A 23,990-nucleotide genomic window follows, 5' to 3' on the forward strand; every position below is an offset into this window, starting at 1 on the left:
AGAATTTCTTTTTCTCCAGGAAACCGTTTTTGCTCTTAAGGCCTTCTTACTAATTAGATGAGGCCCAACCACGTTATCTCCTTAAAGTCAACTGATTATAGATGTTAACTACAAAAATACTCAAAATGTACAAAAAAACTCTGACAGTAGCATCTAGATTAGTGTTTGATCAAATAACGGTATATAGCCTAGCCAAGTTTACACATACAACTAACCATCACAGGAGGGAAGACAGCACCAAACAGTCAATGGAAAAACAGGTCTGTAAATACCAACAGGGAGTCAGAGAAGTAGAAGAAAGGAATCACAGAAGCAAAAAAGAAGAGACCATCAAGAAGATGATGAAAAATGCCAAATACTATGCAGGAGTCACATGCCAAAATCTGTTTACAGAACTTGACATTTAATGGTCCACTGTGACCCCGGTAAGACCTGTTCTGGGAGAATTTAGGGAAGGGAGCAAAACTGCAGTGTAGTGAAAAATGAAAGGGAGTTGAGGAAGTAAGCCCTGATTGCAGTACATTAGTAGAAACAATCATTGAACTGCTCCAAAAAACATTTTCCCCTTCCTTGAGCTGGGACCTCCCCACTACGAAATTATTTGGGTCTTCCCCAAGTCTAACCTCACTCCCTGGGGGGCCACCTGGCAACAGGTGCAGTCACGGCTATTTGGATGCCAAGCATTATTGGAAGTTAACTTCGTGTCGCAGATGACAAAGTAGACATTATAATGGAAATTCTGGTACTACTTTTAAGAGATATAAAAGCATCCATAGAAAAATTTTAACTTTTTGTAGAAACATGCAAATGTATTCATTATTAAATATTAACTTAAGAATAAAATTGGTACTCTGAGCTTTTCGGGTAGCAGAAAGGATTCAATCTGTGACACGTCTGCTTTTGTTTCATGGTCATACTTTAAAATGTGGCTGTCTAAAGCTAAGTACACATAATAAAGAAGGCACTTATAAGAAATGGGCCCATAGAATTATTTCATTATTATGGTTAAATGGAACTTAAGTTGTTTCTTTATCAAGGCAAGTCTTAGTTTGTCTCTGATGAAGTCAAGGAGGAGCACTGACTTCTAAATACTGGAATTTCTAAGTTACTGGAATTTCACAATTGTTAGAAATTTGGCATATAATTTTCATATGTATTTGATAAAATAATAACCTTATGTGTGTTTCTTTACTAATAATATAAATACAAATTATTTGGGTCTCCGCAAGAGTAAAAGTACTCTCAGCTGGGCTTCTCCCAGTATTCAGGAGAAAGGCTATTGGATATGTAAGTTAAAACCAAAATTTTATAAAACATAGTTTTTAACACTGCTATTGCAACAGAGGATCTACACTTATATACATGGTTTTACTGTTGATGAAGGCTTTAATTCAGTAAACATTTCTGGCATGCCTGATGTGGTGCAAAATGGGATCGGCGGTGTCTCTGCAGTGGCAAGGACCTAAGATCGATCCCTGGCCCAGCTCAGTGGCATGAGGATCCAGCACTGCTGAAGCTGTGGGTATAGGTCACAACTACAGCTCAGATCTGCTCCCTGGCCTAGGAACTCCATATGCCATGGGGCAGACAAAAAAGAAAAAAAAAAAAAAAAAGAAGTAAATATTTCTGCAGACCCAATATATGCAAATGCTTCAGTAAATGCGCTGTCCCTTATTTGTTTCCCATTTAAAAGTAATAGATACATGACTAAATCAAATAAAATTACTTTTAAAAAAAGGAAGAGAAATGTTTTTGAAGGCAACAGTGAAAACAAACACTATCCAAGAGCACAACCAAGAGGAGGCCAAGTGTCCCTGTAATAAAGAACCTGGGAATTCCCACTGTGGCACTGTGGAAACAAACGCAACTGGTGTCCACGAGGATGTGGGTTCGATCCCGGGCCTTGTTCAGTGGGCAAGGATCCGTTGCCGTGAGCTGCGGTAGTGCTGCCATAAGCTGTGGTGTAGGTCAGCAGCTGTAGCTCTGATTTGCCCTGAAAAGTCACTCTTAACCTCAGGCTCTTGGTTATTATCAGTTCCTCCACGTTAAACAAATGGGTTTAAGTGAAAGCTTTGAATTTCTTTCTATCTACCTATCTATCTATCATCTATTTTTCTGCCAAGAAAAGTTGATCATTTTTTTAACCTTTTCTGTTAAACTTTTAACCTTTTTTAACCTTGTCTTACCCATAGTAAGTCAAAAACTGTATGTCTATTATATGTAAAATACCGTGCTATACATGTTGTAAAGAGGGAAGTGTAGTCAGCAGCATGAAAAAAATAAAATATAATCCCGCCCCTTAAGAAAATTATTAATTTGTTTTGTTCCTTTAGCTTGAATTCAGCCAGGTCTAAAATGTGCTTGGCATTGGAGAGGAAGAGAAAAGTAAGACACCAATCTAGTCCTCTGGCTTTCAAAGATTCACACCTAACTCAAGATCTGTTTATTGATCTGACAGAAATGAATTTAAGCACATTAAAGCTGAAGGACCCATAGACAGGCTGGACAACACAGTACTTAAAATCTTCAGCACCAAATGGAGTCAGGGTTCAAATCTAGACCTAAACACTCTGAATTTTAGCTTCCTCATTTCTAAGATAGGCAATATCACATTATCTCATAAGGCTGTATGAGAAAACAATTAAATGAGAAAACTTATTTCAAAGGTTCTAGTATGGCTCCTAGAATAGGACAGAAGATTTTTTAAAGTTAATGACTATTACTACTAAAGCATCTAGTCTAAATCTCTCATTTACTTGATGAAAATGCTGAAACTCCAAAAGAATGCCTAAGGCAAGTGAGCAGACAAGTTACGTCTAAAGCTAAAGCTAGTGATCAGACATGTTAGGGCTGTAATCCAGAATGATTTAACAGAGGGGACAAAGATTCACTCTGAGAGCTAAGCATTTCCAGAAAGCCTGCTAAGGCTTATTTTGCAATAGTCTAAGCATTCAAAATTTTTAATCAGACAGCACTGCTTTTACTAAAATAATAATAAGCCACCATTGTCCTCACTACCTTTTCAAGGCCTGCGTAAATATCGTTTTGCTTAAATGTCAGCACATACCATAATTCTGTATTTTCACTAGAATATAATTTTTTAAAAGCTACACTTACAGTGAAATCCACCTGTTTCAGTATGCTTACAATGTTTTTTTTGTTTGCTTTGGTTTTTTTGGCCACACCCACGGCATGCAAAATTCCTGGGCCAGGGATCAGACTCACTCCATCACACTGACAACTCCAGATCCTTAACAGCTAGGCCATCAGGGAACTCCAATTGCCTTTGATTTACTTTCTCTTCTTTTCTGTTTTTCTCCTCTGTTACTCTTTACCACAATATAGGAACACAGTCCTTTGCCCTGCCTTTGAAGAATGTACTGCACTAACTTACCTTCCCTCTTCCCCCTGGTTCTTCTGTTTTCAGTACTGATGAATCCCATTGGTAGAGCTGCATCTGATCTACTGATCCATGGGCCAGTCCATGACTTTCATAGTACCCAAGGGCAAAAAGGAGCTACAGAGATTCTGGAGGGACCGGAGTCAGGCAGTGGAAGAGTCATCCGAAGGGGCATCCTAGAAGACAAGATGCTGAGGCCTCACGGGAGTGATCATTCCATTAGACTCTGTTGTTCTCCAGCCTGTGAATCTTAACTATGCTGCTCTTCCATCCCTCTCTTGCTGATCTCTGAAATGCGGGTCCTATGGAAAGAGCTTAAGTTTTGGAATCAGTTCAAATCTGGATTCCACAACTTACTAGCTTTGTATCTTTGATTAAACTACTTAGCCTTCCTAAACCTTAACGTACTTCTCTGTAAGAGACCTCATTCTTCTTTACCAGAATTACGGTAAACAGAAATGTTTTCCTCAGTCCTAGTGAGCTGTTCTAACAAATGGTCAAATCCAAGGAGGGAGTTGTGGGAACCTCTGGTTCACAGCCAAGCCAGACAGAAGTCGTTACGTAGTTTTATAATAAGAAATATACTTATCTGGTCTTTGTCCACTGTTTCTGGCACAGAGCCCCTGAAACCTTGCAATTCCTTATATAAGATCCATAAGGGCATCTTTTGCTGTAATATTTGGCTTTTTGTCATCGAGTCCTGAAATAGCTCCAAAACCATAAATGTGACAGGAGTGTCTTGCTATTCCCAAGTCCCTTTCAATCTCACCTGAATTTATGTTAATGAGGTGACTTTTAGAAATCCCCTGAGGATGGGGGCTGCTTGTCAGGGGAGCTACCCATGATCAGGCAGTTGCAACTTTCAAGCCTACCACTTGTTTTCTGCAGAGGGGCTGAAGGTTGGATCAATCACCAATAACCAATGATTTAAACAACTGTGCCCATTTAATGGGGCCTCCACAAAAACCCAAAAGAAGATGATCTGGACAGCTTCTGGGTTTGTGGACACAAGGTGATGGCAGGGGAATAGTAAGCCAAGAGCATGAAGGGCGGTACCCTTCCCATACACCCTGCCCCAGGCATCTCTTCAATCTGGCTGTTTCTCTTATAATAAACCAACCATCTTGTAAGCTCTATGAGCTACTCTAGCAAATTAATCAAACCCAAAGAGAAGGTGGTGAGTGCCTCCAGTCTATAGCCACTTGGACAGCAGCATAGGTAACAACCTGGACTTGTGACCAGCATCTTAAGGGGGGGCAGTCTTGTGGAACTGAGCCCTTAACTGAGCCTTTACCTTATGTCCAGGTAGATAATGTTAGAATTGAGTTAAATTTGTGGGATACCCAGTCGGTATCTGCTGAGAAGTGAAGAACTGCATGGTGTTGGAAAAAACACACACTGTACCTGGGGACCTACTACTTGTGACTGGTGTCTAAAGTTGGGGGCAGCATCACAAGCCTGAGCCCTTATCTTGTGGAGTCTTTGCCAACTATCCAATTAGTTTCAGAATTGAATTGACTTACAAAACACTCTGCTGGCTTTGGAGGATTGTCTGCTGTGGGAAAACCCCCTCAGAGAAAGTGTCAGAAGAACTGAGGTAGTATCGTAAGAGTAAAGTAGAAACAGGGAGTTTTACCTCTTAGTAAGATTTAATTTTTTATTCATATATATATATTTTTTAATATCTTCCCTCAATCTGTAGGTTGACTTTTTTTTTTTTTTTTTTTTTTTTTTTTTGTCTTTTGTCTTTTTGCCTTTTCTAGGGTCGCTCCTGTGGCATATGGAGGTTCCCAGGCTAGGGGTCCAGTCGGAGCTGTAGCTGCCAGCCTACACCAGAGCCACAGCAACTCGGGACCCGAGCCAAGTCTGGGACCTACACCACAGCTCACAGCAACGCCAGATCCTTAACCCACTGAGCAAGGCCAGGGATTGAACCCGCAACCTCATGGTTCCTAGTCGGATTCATTAACCACTGAGCCACGACTTTTTATTTTCTTAACAATATCTTTGGATGAGCAGAAAATTGTAATTTTGAAGTTTTGATTTATCAATTGCTTTTAGGTTGGGTTTATATAATTTTTTTAAAAAAGCATTGCAATTGTAGATAGCAGTGATTATTTCTGAAGTAAATCAGCCATCAGACATTTTTATCCAACAAACTTTTATTAAATATATCCCATAGGTACATTCCAGTTGGCGCGATACAAAGAAAATACATAATTCCTGCTGTCAGGGAGTTTACAATTTAGGAAAGACCCAGACAAACCATTATAGTAGAGTTTATCAGGTTATAAAAGAAACAGGAAACACAGCAATGCCAAATGAGTAGGTGAAGAAGAAAAGCAGAGGCTCTGAAGGAGTGATACCAGGACTGAAGTATGAGAGCTGGGCAGGGAATGGCCGGGAGGAAGGTAGGAAAGGGAGACAGGACAGCATGGAAGGCGGAGAGTGGAGTGCTCGCCGGGACCTGATGCAAAGGTGAAATGCACATGGGTGAGGTAAGAGTTGCAGCTAGGGAGAAACACAGGCCAGAACATAAAATGCCTTACATACATTGTGCTAAGAAGTTTGGATTTTATCTTGACTGTATTGGGGAAGCACTGAAGGATTTCAAGCAGGGGAATAAAATAATAACAGATGTTTCAGGGAAAAAAATTGGAGCAATGTTATAAATAGATTAAATAGATGAGATTGGAATCAGTGATAAGAAGTGATAAGGTGATTCTAAACGAAAATGTTTAAGGGCTTGGAATTAGGATAGAAAGATGGAATTAGAATCAAGAGACACTCAGGAGGTAAAACTAGATTGGATTCCATTGATTTGAGGGGGTAAGCACTTAGGGAGGCATCAGAGTTTGGTCTGGATTGTGCTTCTCTCCATTAAAGGGAATTCAGGAAGAAAAGCATCTATGGTGGGAAGAGTGGAGCTCAGTTTTGCATACACTGAGATGATGAGAAACAACTAAGCATAGCAGACACATGGTTGAATATATGAGATGGCAGGTCAGTAAAGTTACTGCAAGTCTAAACACAGACATGAAGGTCATACTTTAACAATGATTCTGGAGTCAGGGGGATGAATAAGATCAGCCAACTGGAGTTGGAGAACAAGGAAAGAATAAGACCAAGAATCCCCAAAACACCACCATTTGAGGAGTAGAGGGAATTGGAACATAGAATTTTAAGAGAAAATGGTGTTACAAACCAAGGAAGGATCAACAGAGTTGCAGAGAGCTAGCAGCAGAATGTATGCAGGTCCTTAGAGACCATGGTTTCACTTTAGCAGGGATGGAAGTCAGTGAAAATGGATTATGAAAATAGCAGAGATGTGGGATTTGAAATGACCTCTGACTGTCTTTTCAAAATGATGGTGTGCAAAAGGAAGGGAAAGTATTGGGAAATCGCTGGATGGGGCAACAATGAAAGGACAGTTGTTCTGATTACTTTTAAGATGGATACACTCTAATATGCTGAAGGGAAAAAGCCAGCAGTGAGGGAGTAGCTGAAATGATGGACGAGGATAATGGATGAAGCAAGGGCTCTATAAATGGGGGAGAAGAGATCAAAGGAGACTAAGGGAAGGGAGTAGAGGGGTACATGTTCAACAAACAATATGAGAGATACTGTACTCTGAGCGGGAAAAAAATAATGGTAGGAAAGGCAATACAAAGAGAAAACTTAAGTTACAAGTCAAACTACTTACAAGGAAGTACGCCTGGTAATCTGAAAAATGATGCAAAACAAGCCATAATTTATGTACATTCTCTACAGAGGAATGATATATATAATATCAGGCCCAGATAAGTATTATTTCCATGCCTTGTTTCCTTTTCCTGATGAAGCCAGGAATTAACTACTGTAATACATAAGTATTACATACATAATACATAATACATAAGTAGAGATTCTGTTTCTGCTGAGTATGCAGAGGGCACGGATATACTGCAGGGGTGTATTTACATTTTAAACTAGTACTCGCTATTCATTTTTCTCTGAAAAGTTTCATAAAAATAGTCCACAAAAACTGACTGAATTCAAATTTTCAATAGAACTTTGGCAGTTTTCATGGAAAAAACAACAACAAAACACTTTGAAATGATAGTGTTACATAGGTGGCTAGAATCATCACAAGGTGAGTGACTCATTTCTGCCTACCGATGCCACAGGGCACCTGATTCAAGTTCATGTCCAGAAAATAGGCTTCAGTAAGGGAACTTATAAAAATGGGGCTCACAGGAATCCCATTAACTCGAATGCTATGTGCAAGACAGATATTTCCTTATGTCTTCCCAGAATCTAGGTAATAATACCCACTTACCTGTATGGATTGTATGGTCATCGAGTAACTTTCAAGTTGGTATCTGAAAGAAGAGATGTCCTATTTAGGAATAGGTACCCCCTACTTCTCCCCAAACACTAATAAAGTTGACAAAATGACACGCAACATTTTGTATACCAGAAACAGGTAAATGTAGTTAGTATGAGTCCACTGTTAAGAAACTGGTATTCTGGGTAACCTGGAAAATCCAGTTAACATGTTTGCCAGGCTGAAGTTCATCCGCAACAAACTGGGGACAACACCCCACCAATATAGCCCCCTTAATCTGTGACATAAATAAACTGGTTATCTGGTGACCAGTCAAGTGTCCAGAAAGGGTTTCCTTGTGTTACCTAGATATTATAAAAAGAAGAGAATTAGACCAAGCTATTAGAGAATCCAGTTCAATTAATCTCTTTCTCCTCTGTTCTCCCACCATATACTGCCTCTACCTTTATTAGAGCGTGTATCACTGTCTATTATCATTTTATCCCTATGGAACAGAGCTATTTATCTTGGTATTCCCACCTGAATGTAATCTCTAGAGGGTACAGACAGTAACTTACGCTTCTCTTTTTCCCTAAGAATACAGACATTCAATAAGTATTTGCTGCATTGAACCAGGAACAATTAAGATCAATTAGGTAATACAGAGCTTCACATTAGTTGTGAAAGTATTAAGCTAAATCTCTGCAAGTGTGGACACCCAAGAACTTGTAAGAATCTGTCAAAAATGTGATTCAACAGAAATAGGTATGTCTAGCTCTCAGGGGCTTTTGGGGAGAAAGATGTAAAATATTCCAAGTAATTTGGAGAAGTTAGTAATAACCTCAGCTCTCTATGTCTGTTTATTCCTGTGTCCAGCTGGTTACAAAAGGGGAACAAAATATCCCACAGCTCATTCCCTACTTTAGTTGAGTTTAATCAAAACTGCATTGCATGTTTACAATAACTAAGTTATGACAGCCCTGGAAAGAAAAACTAGATGAGAGCTTTTTAAGGATCCATTTCTTTGTGGTTTTAAACATTAAAGAGAATGCAGAGTGCTATTAACTTAGGTCTGAATTTATTTTATTTTCCTGACATTTGACATAAACTTCTTCTTTTTATTTATTTATTTTTTAGTTTCATTTTTTTTGTCTTTTTGCCTTTTCTAGGGCCGCTCCCACGGCATATGGAGGTTCCCAGGCTAAAGGTCAAGTCGGAGCTGTAGCCACCGGCCTAGCCAGAGCCACGGCAACTCGGAATCCAAGCCGCATCTGCAACCTACACCACAGCTCACGGCAACACCAGATCCTTAACCCACTGAGCAAGGCCAGGGATCAAACCTGCAACCTCATGGTTCCTAGTCAGATTCGCTAACCACTGAGCGATGACGGGAACTCCAACTTCTTCTTTTTAATGACCACACCTATGGCATATGAAAGTTTCCTGGGTCAGGGGTTGAATCTGAGCCGCAACGGCAGCAACACTGGATCCTTTAACCCACTGTGCGGAGCTGGGGAGCGAACCGTCACCTCTGCAGCGACCCAAGCTGCTGCAGTTGGATCCTTAATCCACTGCGCCACAACAGGAACCCTTGACATAAACTCCTAAAAGCAAGAAACAGGTTCCAGTTTGGATCAACATCAGGTTTTTAATCAATCTCTGTCTTCTCCTCCTCCTTTAATGATGATCATGGTAATCCATGTGGATTTATATAATCAATGCATCTCAACTTATTTTGCCATTGAGGACACTCAAGACTGATTTTTACTTCATGCACAAGTCACTACAATAGTTTACCAAATCACCTCCCTGTTTCTAGCCTCTCCCCTCTCAGTTCCGCTAAGCATATTTACTTAACTGCTCTTGTTAAGCAGCCTTTCATTCTACAAACATTTATCCAGCATCAATTATGAACAAAGCACTGATATGGGTGTTACAGAGGAGATAAAGACAAATAAAACAGTGCCCTTGCCCTTCAAATCTGCAGTCTAACTAAAGAAATAACAAGCAACAGTAGTAAACATTAAAGGATAAGATTCCTACAGAATAAAGTAGAGAAGGAGTATTCCAAGTGGATGTGACAACACTGAGCAATGAGTGGCTGTGAAAGCTGGGCAAGTTAACTGGAAGCAATACAGCAGATGAGACCACATAATTAAAGAGGACTATAAACAGTGGGCAGGAACCTCAGCACATGCTGTCCAATGGAGACCACTCTTTAAAAGTGCTGTTCCAGTACATAATGATATGGCACTTTAAAAGAAAAACAAACAAACAAAAAATCAAGTAACACAAGATCCAGGGTACCTGTCCAAGAAGTGGTACAGCAGGTGGACAATAGTGTAAGAAATAGAGAACTGGTCAATGGACCACTACGTGCAGCTGGGCAGGTCATATGTAGTCCACAGGAATGGTATTTGCTAAAGCTGTTCGGTGCACACCTGTTCAAAAGTACTCAGTGGCCCTGACAGTTTCAGACAGGTAAGTACTTAACTCTGTGTGTGTGTGTGTGTGTGTGTGTGTGTGTGTGTGTGTGTGTGTGTGTGTGTGTGTGTGTGTATGCGTGTGTGCAGGTGGGAGGGGTGTCTAGTTCTGCAAAAAAGGAGCTCATTTACAGGGAGGTGGGTCTAAGGGCAGGACATGGGTCCCAGGGCAAGAAAGCAAGTCTCTCAGAAGACTGAAATCAGTTGTATAATCCAATCTCTTGAAATAACAAGGCAGAAATACAGGTCCTGATGAACCGGGTATAAGCAAGGAATTCTACTACTGAATTCTAAATACACAGAGTCCACAAAGTAGCCCAGGTAACAGGAAAGTGAAAAAATGATGCAAATATCAAGATTAGTATGACTCTGAGTGTAATTTCTATGTAAGAATGCTTGCAACTTCGCTGAGAAAAGATTGGCCCCAGTCTCATACCATCATGCCCCAGACACCCCCAACTTACTGATGGAGTTTAACTGGCCAGAGAACAAAACTATTAGGAAGTCAAACATGCAATGCATCATAATTCAAGGAAAAATTGTTTGTCTTTATTTTTAAGATATTAATACCACTTTAGCCTCCTTTCATTACAAACAACACTTCAGTTACACTATAAAGTTTTAAAACTTTGAGCTTTAGCCTAGAAATGCATGTTTTCTGAGTACAAACATACAATGGCAAATGTATGTTTTTTGGCAGGGGAGGGGGAAGGGAGAGAAGGACCCTGAAGGGCAGGGACTTGGACACAGAGAAATTGTGCAAAGCAGCTGCCCAGAGAAAATCTTTGGTAACAACACAGCTAATGTTAGTTGTGCCCTACACAGCAGGCCTTCCAATATACACTGTACTTACATTATCACATTTAACCCTCAGGAAACACCTAAAGGTAGTAGTATTTCTAAGAAATGAATGGTGACTACGTACCAAACACTGTTCAGAGCAATTTATACGTGGTTGCACTTCATTTCATACAAAAGGCAGTCCTATGAGATAAGTACCTTTATTATCTGCATTTTACACATAATATATCTGAAGACTCCGTACCTTCCCTAAAGCCACCGTGCTGGTAAGAAGAGCCAGAAGTCAAGTTCTGCAGTCATGACTTCAAAGCCCAGGCTCTTCATCACAGCTTTTAACTGCTTCTGAATTGGTATTCATAGAGTAAACAATATCTTTGATGCTACTGTTAGAATTTCATCGAGTGTGTATTATTTAATGAATGTCCAAAGAGGAGCGATAACCAGAAGCAAAGATAAGATTAAAATAGATTCTATTTGAGTCTGGACCTCAACAAGCCATTATTTTCAGAAAATTTAATGAGCCCTGATAATGAAGTGTTGGAAAATTGCTGAAAAGAAACAATGCCATTCAGTTACAATAGAAAACTTTACTGTTAAACAAGCAAAAAAACCAAATAAACAAAATAAAGTAAAACGTAAGGAAATAAGGTTAGGGTGAATCATATCCTATGCCCGGGATTTAGAAAATGCAAACCAAATCCACTACAAGAAAATAAAGTTTGTGGAAACTCTGCAATTTGATATAGACAGGGGTTTAATTTTGGTTTTAAAAGTTTCTAGATTTATCGTAGAAAAAAACAAACAAACAAAAAGTCTCCAAGTATTCTAAGTGACCATAATACTAAGTCTGAACAACTCAAGGTCTGTGCAGTATATTAGTAGACACATTTAACAACTTCTGTGATTTTTTTTAATTACTTTTTTTTTTTTTTTTTTTTGGCCTTTTTAGGGCCGCACCTGCGGCATATGGAGGTTTCCAGGTTAGGGGTCAAATAGGAGCTGTAGCTGCTGGCCTACACCACAGCTCACAGCATCTCTGTAACCCACTGAGCAAGGCCAGGGATCAAACCTGCGTCCTCATGGATGCTAGTCAGATTTGTTTCCGCTGAGCCTATTCTGGTTATGCGAATTTCCAGGCTTCAGGAATTACTGGATTACTCACTGGGTCATATTAAAATGTGTTAAAGGAGGGTAAGAAAACAGGAGGATGACGGCAAAGGCATTTACTGGAGTTTAGAACCATGAAAACAAAGCAAAGCCCACAATGCAAAGGGCCCAGGTTGATTCCTGGTCTAGTCTTCTATATTCCAACCCACTTCAGGAGAAGTAAGTTTCTGAATTCTACAGTGTGTTTTAGCTAAAAGAATCCATTTCACTATGATAGCAAAACAAGTCCAAATTCACACAGATGCTCAAATAAATGAGCATCCTGACGACAGGGATTCTCTCTGGCATATCAATATTCTTTAGGCACAATAGTCGCATTTATTCCCATTGAAAGAAAGCATCTAAATTTGTAAATGGGTTTACTTATAAGTACCAATTCAGCATTTAAATAACACTGTGATGTTGTTAAAATGTTTTTGCTTTAAAAAAGTAAATTTAGGAGTTCCCATTGTGGAGCAGTGGAAAAGAATCCGACTAGGAACCATGAGGTTGCGGGTTCGATCTCTGACCTTGCTCAGTGGGTTAAGGATCCAGGGACGCCGTGAGCTGTGGTGTAGGTCGCAGACATGGCTCGGATCTGGCATTGCTGTGACTGTGGCATAGGCTGGCAGCTGCAGCTTCTATTAGACCCTTAGCCTGGGAACCTCCATATGCTGTGGGTGCAGCCCTAAAAAGAGAAAAGACAAAAAAAAAAAAAAAATAGTAAATTTACCATACACAAATTTACACAATGTCATGTGACAACCATATCTCAGGAGAGCTGAGGAAATGTTGGTATAAGTAAAGCAAAGAGATTAGAAAAATGATAGTGTTTGCTATTGTTAAAACTAAAAAATAAATTTGCTTAGAAGTGTTTTCAGCTAATACTGACTTTAAAACACGTTCAATCCAAGGTCAGTTCCAAACTGAATCTTCAAGGGTAGGCAGGTAGGTGGGAGTTAGCCAGGTGAGGGAGAGAGGAAGTGGGAGTCCCAGGGGAAAAGAAGAGAAGAAGCTGTTCCAGGCATGTTCAGTATAAGCAAAGAATATCAAAGAGAAACAATACAGTGTGTATGGAGAACGTAGCAAGTCTGGGATCACCAGAGACGAATGCTCAACCTGAGAGATGAGGCTGGGAAATTTATTACTTAAAAGCTGAAACTGAACTACATAAGCTATAAAGGGAATCTATTTTCATCTGTAAAAGAAAGTTCCTCTCTTCTCTTTCAATATGACATTTTCTATTTTTTCATGAGCAAATTATTTTTACCTATTTCAATATTTTAAATCAGCTTTTTACTGAAAGATAGTTTATATACAGTAAAACTCATCAATTTTCAATATACAATTCAGGGAGTTTTGACAAATACATAACCCCCACTACAATCAAGACATAGATGATTTTCATCACTTCCAAAAGTCCCCTCAGCCACTTGCAGTCAGTCCTTTCTCTCATCCTTGGCCCCTGGCCAGCATTGATCTACCTGCCACTAACTTTCCGCCTTTCATAGAATTTTATATAAATGGATCATATGATAAACAAATAAACAACAAACAAAACCCTATTTTCATCCAATGCAAAATTGATATTGTTTATTAATATTAACTAAAACTAAAAAAATGACTCAAGAAAAAATAGATTGCATGAGGTGATACACAATTATAAAGGAACTGCATACTAAACCACGATGAGTTGCCAATACACACCCACTAAAATTCAAAGGCCTCACAATACGAAGTATTGGCAAGGATGGGGAGGGGCATGAACTCTCATCCAGTGCTGATGAGAATGTAAATTGTATAAACACTCTGGAGAACTCTTTGGTATCATCTACTAAAGTAAAACCACATGCATCCTATAACCGAGCAATTCCAATTCCTGGGTATATATGAACAGAAATGAGTGCTTATATCCAAAAAAAGACAGAGGCAACTATGTTCATAGCAGATTTATTCATATTGACCCCAACTGAAAAAAACCCCTTAAATGTGTGATACAATCATACAACAAAGTATCATTTAGCAAGCAAGGACAAAAAGAATTACTGTTACACAAAACAACATGGATGACTCTCATAGAAAATTGAACCAAAGAAGCCATACATAAAGGAATACACACATTATGAGTTCATTTTTACAACAGACAAACTAAAATATGGTACTAAAGGTCAGATAATGGTTACCTTGGGTTGAGGGGGCGGTTAGCTGAGTGGGGACAAAAAGGAAGCCTCCTGGGATGCTGAAAATGCTCCATATCTTGATATGGGTGATGGGTATATGGTTGTTCATGTATGTGAAAATTCATCAATTTGTATATAAACATACAAATTTTGATTTTGAGAACTTTACCGTATGGAGGCTAAACCCAATCTGCCAGGCACTCTTTTACTCAGCTTCCTTTCTGCTGAGCTTATGTTGTTTTATGCAGCAGTAGTTCATTCTTTTAATTGCTGTATAATACAGTATAGTATGAATGTACCACAATTGTCTTTTTAATTGTTATTGGGTATCTAAAATGTTTTAAATTAAGTTTTTAGATCTCAAGTGATTACTTTTTCTGCTCATCAGTAGATTTTGTTTACTAGAATCCTAAGAAACAAAGTCCATCTGTATTGTAGCCATCTTCTACTTGCAGTATTAACATATTGCTTGGCAACATTTATTTGGTGCCAATCAAGTCTACAGTGCTAAACTCAACAACAGAATGACAGAAACAAAGTCAGTTTTTCTCAGAAAGAGTACCTCAGAGTATAGTAATAATGTTTGCTTAGGACAATCTTGTGAATCAATAAAGTAGTCTATCTAGAGGACTGGTCTATGATGAACTGTACAATGATTTCGCAGAACTTTTGTGAGTGAGAAAAAAAACAATGAGAATCACTCTAGGTGAGAGATCAGGCTGATTATCACATTACAAACAGATGGACACTAGAGAGCTATAAAATTAATTTCAAATTCCATATGTGCCATGTTGATTGAGTTTTTACTAATTGTCTGACATGATGCTAAGCCTTTTATAGGTATTCTTTCATTTACCCTCACAATGATCTGATGAGGGACAGTATTTTTTTTGGGGGGGGGGCGCTGCCCCATAGCATATGGAGTTCCCAGGCTAGGAATCAGATCCAAGCTGCAGCTGCAACCCAAGCCACAGCTGAGGCAATGCCAGACCAACCTACTGTGCCTGGCTGGGGATCAAACCTGCCGATCCCACTGTGCCACAGTGGGAACTCAAGGGATGGCTTTATTATCTCTATTTCACACGAGACAACTGAGGTTTAGAAAGAGAATGCAGGAGTTCCCGTCGTGGCGCAGTGGTTAACGAATCCGACTAGGAACCATGAGGTTGCAGGTTCGGTCCCTGCCCTTGCTCAGTGGGTTAACGATCCGGCGTTGCCGGGAGCTGTGGTGTAGGTTGCAGACCCGGCTCGGATCCTGCATTGCTGTGGCTCTGGCGTAGGCCGGTGGCTGCAGCTCCGATTCGACCTCTAGCCTGGGAACCTCCATATGCCGCGGGAGCGGCCCAAGAAATAGCAACAACAACAACAACAAAAAAAAAAAAAAAGAAAGAAAGAGAATGCACAACTGAAACTGCATCAAGCCCCTGTGTCCCTGTCTTTGGAAGTAAAAGGCTTTTATTGTAGTTTCCCAGGCCTCTTTTTAAGTCTCAAAAAGCTGGCTCAAGAGTTAATGATTAGGAAATGCGAAGATGTTGAAACAAACAACAGTTGTTGGGGTAGGAAAGTGGTAACAATTCAGACTGTAAATCCACCACAGGGCAGAATCAAGGAACTCCCAGTCTCCTGACATATATAAAGGCCTGACACATAGTCCTAAGCTATGTTTTTATGGGAAGCAAACCCCCACCAGATGAATATGCTGACCACAAGCACACAGACCCTAGACTGAAGGAAATCAGAAGGTTGATGACGCTTGAAACTTCTCTTGGATGCCAACCAGTTAAGAACTGGGCCAGAACTGATCACCCTGCAGCTCCCTCCCCTACACTGCCTTCAAAACCGCTTCCCTGAAAGCCATCAGGGAGGCTGGGTGTTTTGAGTGTGAGCTCCCTCTTCTCCTTGCTTGGCCTCCTGCAGTAAACGCTGTATTTTCTTCCACTACAACACAGTGTCAGCAGATTGGCTTTACTGTGAGGGGATGAGCAGATCCAAGTTTGATTTGGTAACACAGTAAACAGAAACACCTAAACTTAAACCAAGATCTGAATAACACCAAAATCTGAGGTTTTTCTTTTCTTTCTTTTTTTTTTTTTTTTTTGGCCTGTGCCCACAGCATGTGGAAGTTTCCAGGCCAGGGGGTCAAACTTGAGCCACAGCAATGATAATGCTGAGTCCTTAACCACTAGGCAACCAGGGAACTCCCCCAAATCTGAGTGTTTAACCATTATGCAAACTTCTCTTTATATAGGTCTTTCCTTATAAGTAACTTAGAACACATGACCATATGTAGATATGTACTCATTCACTCAATATGCATCTATTGAACATATTTGCCAACACCGTTCTGTTTGTTTCACATTAGTAAATTGAACAGAATAGCAAAATTCCTGCCCTTGTGGTGCTTATATTCTAGGAAGACATGAACAATAAAGATAATATGTGAGTAAATTATACAGATCTGTTAGAAGGTCAACATGTGCTATGGGGGGAAAGAGCAAATGAAGTGATTGGAAGGGCCAGCTTTACATAGGGTAGCCTCGCTGAGGAAATAAATTTTGGGCAAAGACTTCAAGAAAGTGGAGCCAGAGCCACACAGATATCTGCGGGGTGTTGACAGTGGGGAGAATAGTAGGAAGTGAGGTCAGAGAAATAGATGAGTAGTTTAGGGAGGGTGTGTGTGGGGATTGATAGACCACGTCTAAAACTTTAACTTTTGAGTAAAAGAGAAACCACCCTCCTTCTACCAAATTTCAGCTAATTGAGATGTTTCCCTCAATAAGTCTTTAAAATTGTATTATACTTGATTTACAACGTTCTATCAATTTCTGCTGTACAACAAAGCAACCCAGTTTCTCTCTCTCTCTCTCTCACACACACACACACACACACACACACACACACACACATACACACACACACACACACACACACGTATATATACACTCTTTTTCTCTTATTATCCTCCATCATGTTCCATCACAAGTGATTGGATATAGTTCCCTGTGCTATACAGCAGGATTTCATTGCTTATCCATTCTACACGTAATATTTTGCATCTACTAATCCCAAACTCTCAGTCCATCCCACTCCCTCGCCTTCCCCCTTGGCAACCACAAGTCTGTTCTCCATGTCTGAGAGTCTGTTTCTGTTCTAGAGATAGATTCATCTGTGCCATATTTTAGACTCCATATGTAAGTGATAGCATATGGTATTTGTCTTTCTTTTCTGACTTACTTCACTTACTATGAGAATCTCTAGTTCCAACCATGTTGCTGCAAATGGCATTATTTTGTCCTTTATGGATGAATGGTATTCCGTTGTGCATAGGTACCACATCTTCTGAATCCATTCATCTGCTGATGGACATTTAGATTGTTTTCCATGTCTTGGCTATTGTGAATAGTGCTGCAATGAAAACAGGGGTGCACACATCTTTTTGAATGAAAGTTTTGCCCAGGAGTGGGACTGCTAGATCCTATGGTAGTTCCATATTTAGTTTTCTGAGGAAACTCCAAATTGTTTTCCATAGTGGTTGTACCAATTTACATTCCCACCAGCAGCATAGGAGGTTCCCCTTTCTTCACTAAATAAATCTTAAAAGGGCAAGATGTAGTGTTTTAAGCGTAGAAAAAAGAAACTATGTATCCCTGATTCCACATTTTAGCAATAAATTTTGGAGGAAGGAATTGTCAAGTATAAAAATTGGGTTAGAAACAAAGAAGAAAGTTTACACACACAAGAAATATCTTGTGAGCTACTTTACACAAAAACATTGGGCTGTAGGCGACCTTCTTATAATCAGTTCTCACGCTGCTCTTTCAATCTATTAAGGTAGGGTTAAAGACAACAGTAAAAATAATTCCATGTTTTTTCATGGAAAATAGCTATGGATATGAAAGCTTTTTTAAATAATTATGCATTATACATGATCACATAATGCAAATGTATAGATGAATAAATAAGATCACTGACTAAAGAAACAATGACTTTTTTCCCTCAAGTAAGCCAATACACAATAAAGTAACTCAAAATGTTTTCTTAGTAAATATAACTCCTCCTAAAGCAATGCTCTTTAATTATAACATATTTGTGAAATGTTAGAAAACAATGACAATCAATTCAGAGTCTCTGACCTCTATGAATATTTATCATATTTTCCTCTAACAAAGTGGCAATCTCTGGGAATATGTAGCTTAAGAGTCCAGCTTCACAATGAAATAATATTTGCTATTTGCAATAAGATCAGATGGAGTTTACCCAGCCAGTAGTCCTGATGTCTTCTTTTCAATAGACACACAACAAACTCAAGTAGGAAAACTGGAGGATGATTTCTTTCAGATGTAAGGTAATTACAATTTGCTCATAATGTAATTCAGTGACTCAACTATGCTATCATCACCTTAACACAGAGCTACTATATGATGTGTTTATGACAATGGATGGAAAAGCCATCAATATTAACTTCTCGTGATTATCTGCATCTCTTTTTCACATTTTATGACTACCACTTAAGGGCTCAAATTAGATATAAGAAAGAATTTCTAATAGCCAGGGTACTAAAAATAAGAACAAAGGTAATAGAAACATCTTAAAGATCTTTTAGGAAAAGCATGAACATTCACCCTTAGGGATGATTTGATATTATTCTACATGAAAGAAGAAATAGCAGAAAACTATGCAGGCCTCATCTACCCTTGTTCTTTTCTTCTTCTATTTTCTCTCTACAATCATAGTTCTCTATAACCACCACTCTCTCTTGTACTAAGTATAAAATTTCAAATTTGCTACGTTATTAGAAATAAACACGTATTCTACTTGCTCTCATTATTATCAAAATAATGTTACACTGTTGATTGAAAATTAATCTGAAACTGTCTTAAAGCAAAATTCTCAAGGCCCTGTCTAAATTAGGTGAAGAAATGATATTTAATTAGCTATATGCTTAGGTATGTATGCTGTGTTAATCTGTTACCTAAACAAGGGGGTTATCTTTTACGTAAAATGAAATCATGTGTTATTTATGCTTACAACTCCCTTGGAAATGCAACAATAGTAACAACATGGATTAACGGCTGGGTGGATGGATATGTTATTGAGTAAATACAGCAAAAATATTAAAACTGTAAAACCTAGGAGGTGGCTATATGGACATTTATTGTAAAATTGTTTCAACTTTTCTATATTGTTTGAAATTTTTAATGATAGATTGTTGGGGAAAATGCAATCATATTTGAAACATTTTAAATGGCAAGGGAGAAACCAAATCACACAGAATAACTCTGCAGAAAAAGATGAGTCTTCGAGTTACATCTGTTCATCTGTTGAGTTGGAGAGGAAAAAAGATTGCACCTTTACATTATCTACCTCCAGAAAAGTCCTCCAAATTCATCCTCCTACTGCGAAATAAAGGCAAACAGAAAAGTTTAAGAATTCTATAATGAAAGTAAGCTCCTTTGACTAAATTTTGGAAAGTCAAACATGAAATTACTTCTGTATCTAAAAATACAATTCTTTTCTACTCAGAATAACTTCTATTTCAATATAGATTTCCTCAAAGGAGATAAAGCCTTCTTTTGGATTACTAATTATTCTTATTGGAAATGTCCTTTCCCTGTGAAAATCTAAAAACAAAAACATGTTAAAAAAAAAAAAATGACCAGTACAGGGAGTTCCCGTCGTGGGGCAGCAGAAATGAATCCGACTAGTATCTGTGAGGATGCAGGTTCGATCCCTGGCCTTGCTCAGTAGGTTAAGGGTCTGGTGTTGCCATGAGCTGTGGTGTAGGTTGCAGATGCGGCTCAGATCCCCAACTGTTGTGGCTGTGGTATAGACAGGCAGCTGTAGCTACAATTCAACCCCTAGCCTGGGAACTTTCATATGCTGCAAATGCAGCACTAAAAAGCAATTAAAAAAAAAAAAAAAAAAACAGTACGTTGGAAAATTCACCTGCTAAATAGTATGCATGGAAGTATATGTGATGTGTGTCATAAGGCTTTCAACATAAATGACTTTCTAAAGTGTGCTAAGCAAGGCATGTTTATGTTTGATAATCCTGTCAACGATTTTTCGGTAATCATCCAGAGCATACCACTCCCTGCATTTCATAAAGACAGAAAAAGACATCATAAGAAATCACCTAGCTATTAATGGGTAAATAATGGTCTAGTTAACATTTATTGAATACCTGCTATGTGCTGAAAACTGTGCTAAGCCTTAAGGATGAGAATATGAGTAAAATACAGTTCCTAATTCCATTAAATTGATGGTTTTGTAAAGAGAACATACGTAAAAGAATTACAAAATACTTAAATTGATGATAAGTCCATGTATGAAGTGTTACTGTAATGAAAAGAAGATACCTAACCTAGCCTGGGGATCTCTAGGGCTGCTTCCTGAGTTTAGTCTTCAAGAATGATAGCAGTAATTTAGGCAGGAGAGAATGGGAGCGGGTATTCCATGTTGAAGTGGCTGCCTGACTAAAGGCAGCGAGGCACAGAGCAGCATGCGTGGGCGCAGGGGTGAACTGCTAGAGGAAAAGCTCATGGGATGTATTGGAGACAGTTGTCACATCATGGGTGATTTTGTGGGATATGTTAAAGGAGCCTGGACCTTCTCTTGGCCTCAAAAGGATTTAGAAGGGGAATGACATTTTCAGATTGTTTCTGAGCTAGATCTCCCTGGCTCCTGAAAGAGGGATGTATGTGAGGGAGACATGCTGACAAGCTGCAGGAGTGACATAACAGGACCTGAACCAAGACCGTGATGGCAGGTGTGGTTTCTACCAAGAAAAAAACAGCATGATTGTCAAATTAAAATGTGAGGTGACTTCCAGGTATCTGGCCTGGATAAGCGCCTAGAGATGACAGTGTCTTCCAATCAAAGCAGATAACAGAGGAAAAAGCCAAGTTGAAAGGTTAAAAGATGGATTCAGCTTTGGATGTGTTAGATTTGACATGCCTCCAGGTTATCCAGATGCTTTCCAGCAGAAAGTTAAATACAGGATGTTGAGGAGGGGTCTGAATGGGAGGTTGAAATTTGAGTCTGCAAACTATTAAAGGTAACTGAAATCATGAAAGTGAATAGTCAAAGCTTTGTTTTTGTTTCTGACTTTAGCCATTCTAATAGGTGTGTAGTAGTTATCTCATTGTGGTTTTGATTTTGATTTCTCTAATGTCTAATGATGTTTGGCATCTTTTCAAATGCTTATTTTTCTATTCATGTATCTTCTTTAGGGATGTGCTCAATTTTTTTTCACATTTAAAAAATTGGGTGTTTTCTTGTTATTGTGTTTTGAGAGTACTTTATATAGTCTCGATGTAAGTGCTTTATCACACATATGCTTTGCAAATATTTTCTCCCAGTGTATGGCTTCAGTGTTTTTTTGAAGACCATAGCTTTTATCTTGTTGGGGTACAATCTTATCATTTTTTTTTCTTGCATCATGCTTTTGTATTGCACTTCAGAAATATTTGGAAGTAGGTCACCAATATTTTCCCCTGTTTTCTTCTGGAAGTTTTATGTTTTCCACTTACATCTATGAGACATTTTGAGTTTAATTATGTACATTGTGTGAGGAATGGGTCAATATAATGATATTGGATAGAACGGATCATTAAGAGTGTACGGAACAGGAGTTCCCCTCCTGGCCCAGCAGAAACAAATACGACTAGGAACCATGAGGTCGCAGGTTTGATCCCTGGCCTCGCTCAGTGGGTTAAGGATCCTGCATTGCCATGAGCTGTGGTGTAGGTCGCAGATGAGGTTCCGATCTGGCACTGCTGTGGCTGTGATGTAGGCTGGCAGCTGTAGCTCGGGTTCAACCCCTAGCCCGGGAACCTCCATATGTCGAGGGTGCGGCCCTAAAAAGAAAAAAAAAAAAAAAGAAAGAAAAAAAGAGTTTATAGAACAATAAAGTCAAAGACTGGACGGAATTCGGGAAGAAGAGATAAAGCCAAGGCCAAAGGAAGCAGAGTTGAGCAAACAAGACACAAGCCATTGTCGGAGAAACACAAGGAACACTGAGTAATCAACGCTATCTTGGATGAGGTCACTAGTGACCTCAGGAAAAGCATATTCAGTCAAAACAAATAATTTCGATATTGGAACTACTTCTAACCAACCACTTTAAGAATTCCCCGTGGAAGCACTAGGTCTACATTTGAAATCCCTTAGCATTCTTAAAGGTCACTTCTCTGGGCACAGGAGGGTCTGGGCTTCCCGGCACTGACAGTGAGGATGACTGAGGCAGATTCCAGTCACGCCACTTGGGGCACTCCAGAATGAGGGCCTGGGGACAAACCCAAGGAATCACTGCCCCGCTGGGAAATCAGAACCGACACTCATCACCAGGTCTTCCAGGCTGTCACCTCACCAGGGAGGCAGCTGGTTAAAATACAGTCGAATGAAAAGGCGAGGATGGGAATGTGTGCACTTGGGCAATCCCGGAGAAAATTAGGGAAATTCCTTCCTCCCGCCCCCCCTCCTGCGTCTGGAGGAGACGCGGAAGGCGTGTGGGCTCCTCGGCCCAACCTCGCGGGCGGCTCTTCAAGGGTAAAGAGCTTCTGCACTTACCGGTCCCAGGCTGGGCATGTTTAAGCTAGGGGGATAGTGGGCCGGCCTCGTCCCTTCCCAAAGGCCATGCTGAGGTCACTGATCAGACTCCCCCCGTCCGGCTGACCTTACGCCTTCTCACCCCAGCAGCCTACGTACGGGTCATTCCTAGGCGCGGCGAGTCTCCCCGCCCAGAGCCTGTGGGAGCCACCCTCCCAGCTAGTCGTAAAGTGCCGCGAAGCGCCGGCGCTTTACGGCACCGTAGGTGAGGGCGACGGCGTGGATCCCTGCTCAGCGCACATCCTCTGCCTGGGCACTGCTTCTGGGGAGCAGCGGCTATTAGGGAGTTGGGAAGACAGGGCCCCAGCTACGATTCTCCCAACGGTAACCATCTGTCCCTAGGTTTGTGTAACAAGAGAGAAGGCGGTTAGGGTTGTTTAAAAACACTCCAATCCTTATTTAAAAGGCGTGAGATTAGGTTCTTAAACCTCCCTCCTGTGATAGGCGGTCCCTCCCCGAGCTGTTTGGGTTTTCGTCTTGGTGTTCACCTCTAGATTTTTGGTATCGTCGGTGTAGCTGGCACTTGATTTTCTTGTTCATTTCGTCCTGCAGTCGCCCTCCCCCTGGACTTGGAAATGCTTTACATGATCGGTTTGGGCCTGGGAGATGCCAAGGACATCACAGTCAAGGGCCTGGAAGTTGTAAGACGCTGCAGTCGAGTGTATCTGGAAGCCTATACCTCAATCCTGACTGTAGGGAAGGAAGTGCTGGTAGGTGCCCAAGGCTTTCCAGCCTTCTAGGAAGAACGATATCTAACAGCTGAGTTTTAGTATGCTACGCCGTACCGACTTTTTCACGTCTGTTGGTTTAAACCGATTAAAACACATCCCGTACTCGTTACGAATCTGGGTATTACAAAATTGGGAGTCATACACCAACCAAGTGATTTGGAAAAGGAAAGGGACCTTTTTTTACTCTACAAGTCTAATTGTGTGGCTTTTTCCATTAAATAGGAAAGGAGAATTGCTTTACACTCCTGGGGATGGTTATCAGAATCCGCTATTTCATGAGATAGCCAAGAAATCCTTTCTGAGTTGAATGCTAATGAGGTGCTTATTCAGCCT

The 23,990-nt window shown here is 40.0% G+C and overlaps 1 protein-coding gene and 1 long non-coding RNA gene across 11 annotated transcripts in view; one reads left to right on the forward strand and one right to left on the reverse strand.

Moving 5' to 3' along the window:
• LOC106508363 (uncharacterized) overlaps nt 1-23,055 on the reverse strand; it is a 169,298-nt gene extending 146,243 nt beyond the window's left edge. For 5 of the 9 annotated variants that reach the window (XR_014844649.1, XR_014844648.1, XR_014844650.1 and 2 more), the window contains exon 1: nt 22,888-23,055. This is a non-coding gene — a long non-coding RNA (uncharacterized LOC106508363). Of the gene's footprint in view, nt 1-3,394; nt 3,577-7,718; nt 7,762-22,887 lie in introns of all 9 variants that reach the window. The other 4 variants (XR_014844646.1, XR_014844653.1, XR_002343567.2 and 1 more) reach the window with 3 other exon arrangements.
• Nucleotides 23,056-23,119: 64 nt separating this feature from the next.
• The window catches only part of DPH5 (diphthamide biosynthesis 5), a 34,700-nt gene continuing 33,829 nt past the window's right edge, over nt 23,120-23,990 (forward strand). The window contains 2 exon segments of one of the 2 annotated variants that reach the window (NM_001243679.1): nt 23,120-23,250; nt 23,479-23,636. In NM_001243679.1, the coding sequence (NP_001230608.1) occupies nt 23,502-23,636 (135 nt within the window). In that variant the 5' untranslated portion in view covers nt 23,120-23,250; nt 23,479-23,501. 2 annotated transcript variants of the gene reach the window in all.

Source organism: Sus scrofa, chromosome 4 (genome assembly GCF_054392235.1).
Source record: "Sus scrofa isolate SSC_HxYL_T2T_F1_AM1 chromosome 4, Sscrofa_HxYL_maternal_Yorkshire_Landrace_v2.0, whole genome shotgun sequence".
Lineage (NCBI taxonomy): Eukaryota > Metazoa > Chordata > Mammalia > Artiodactyla > Suidae > Sus > Sus scrofa.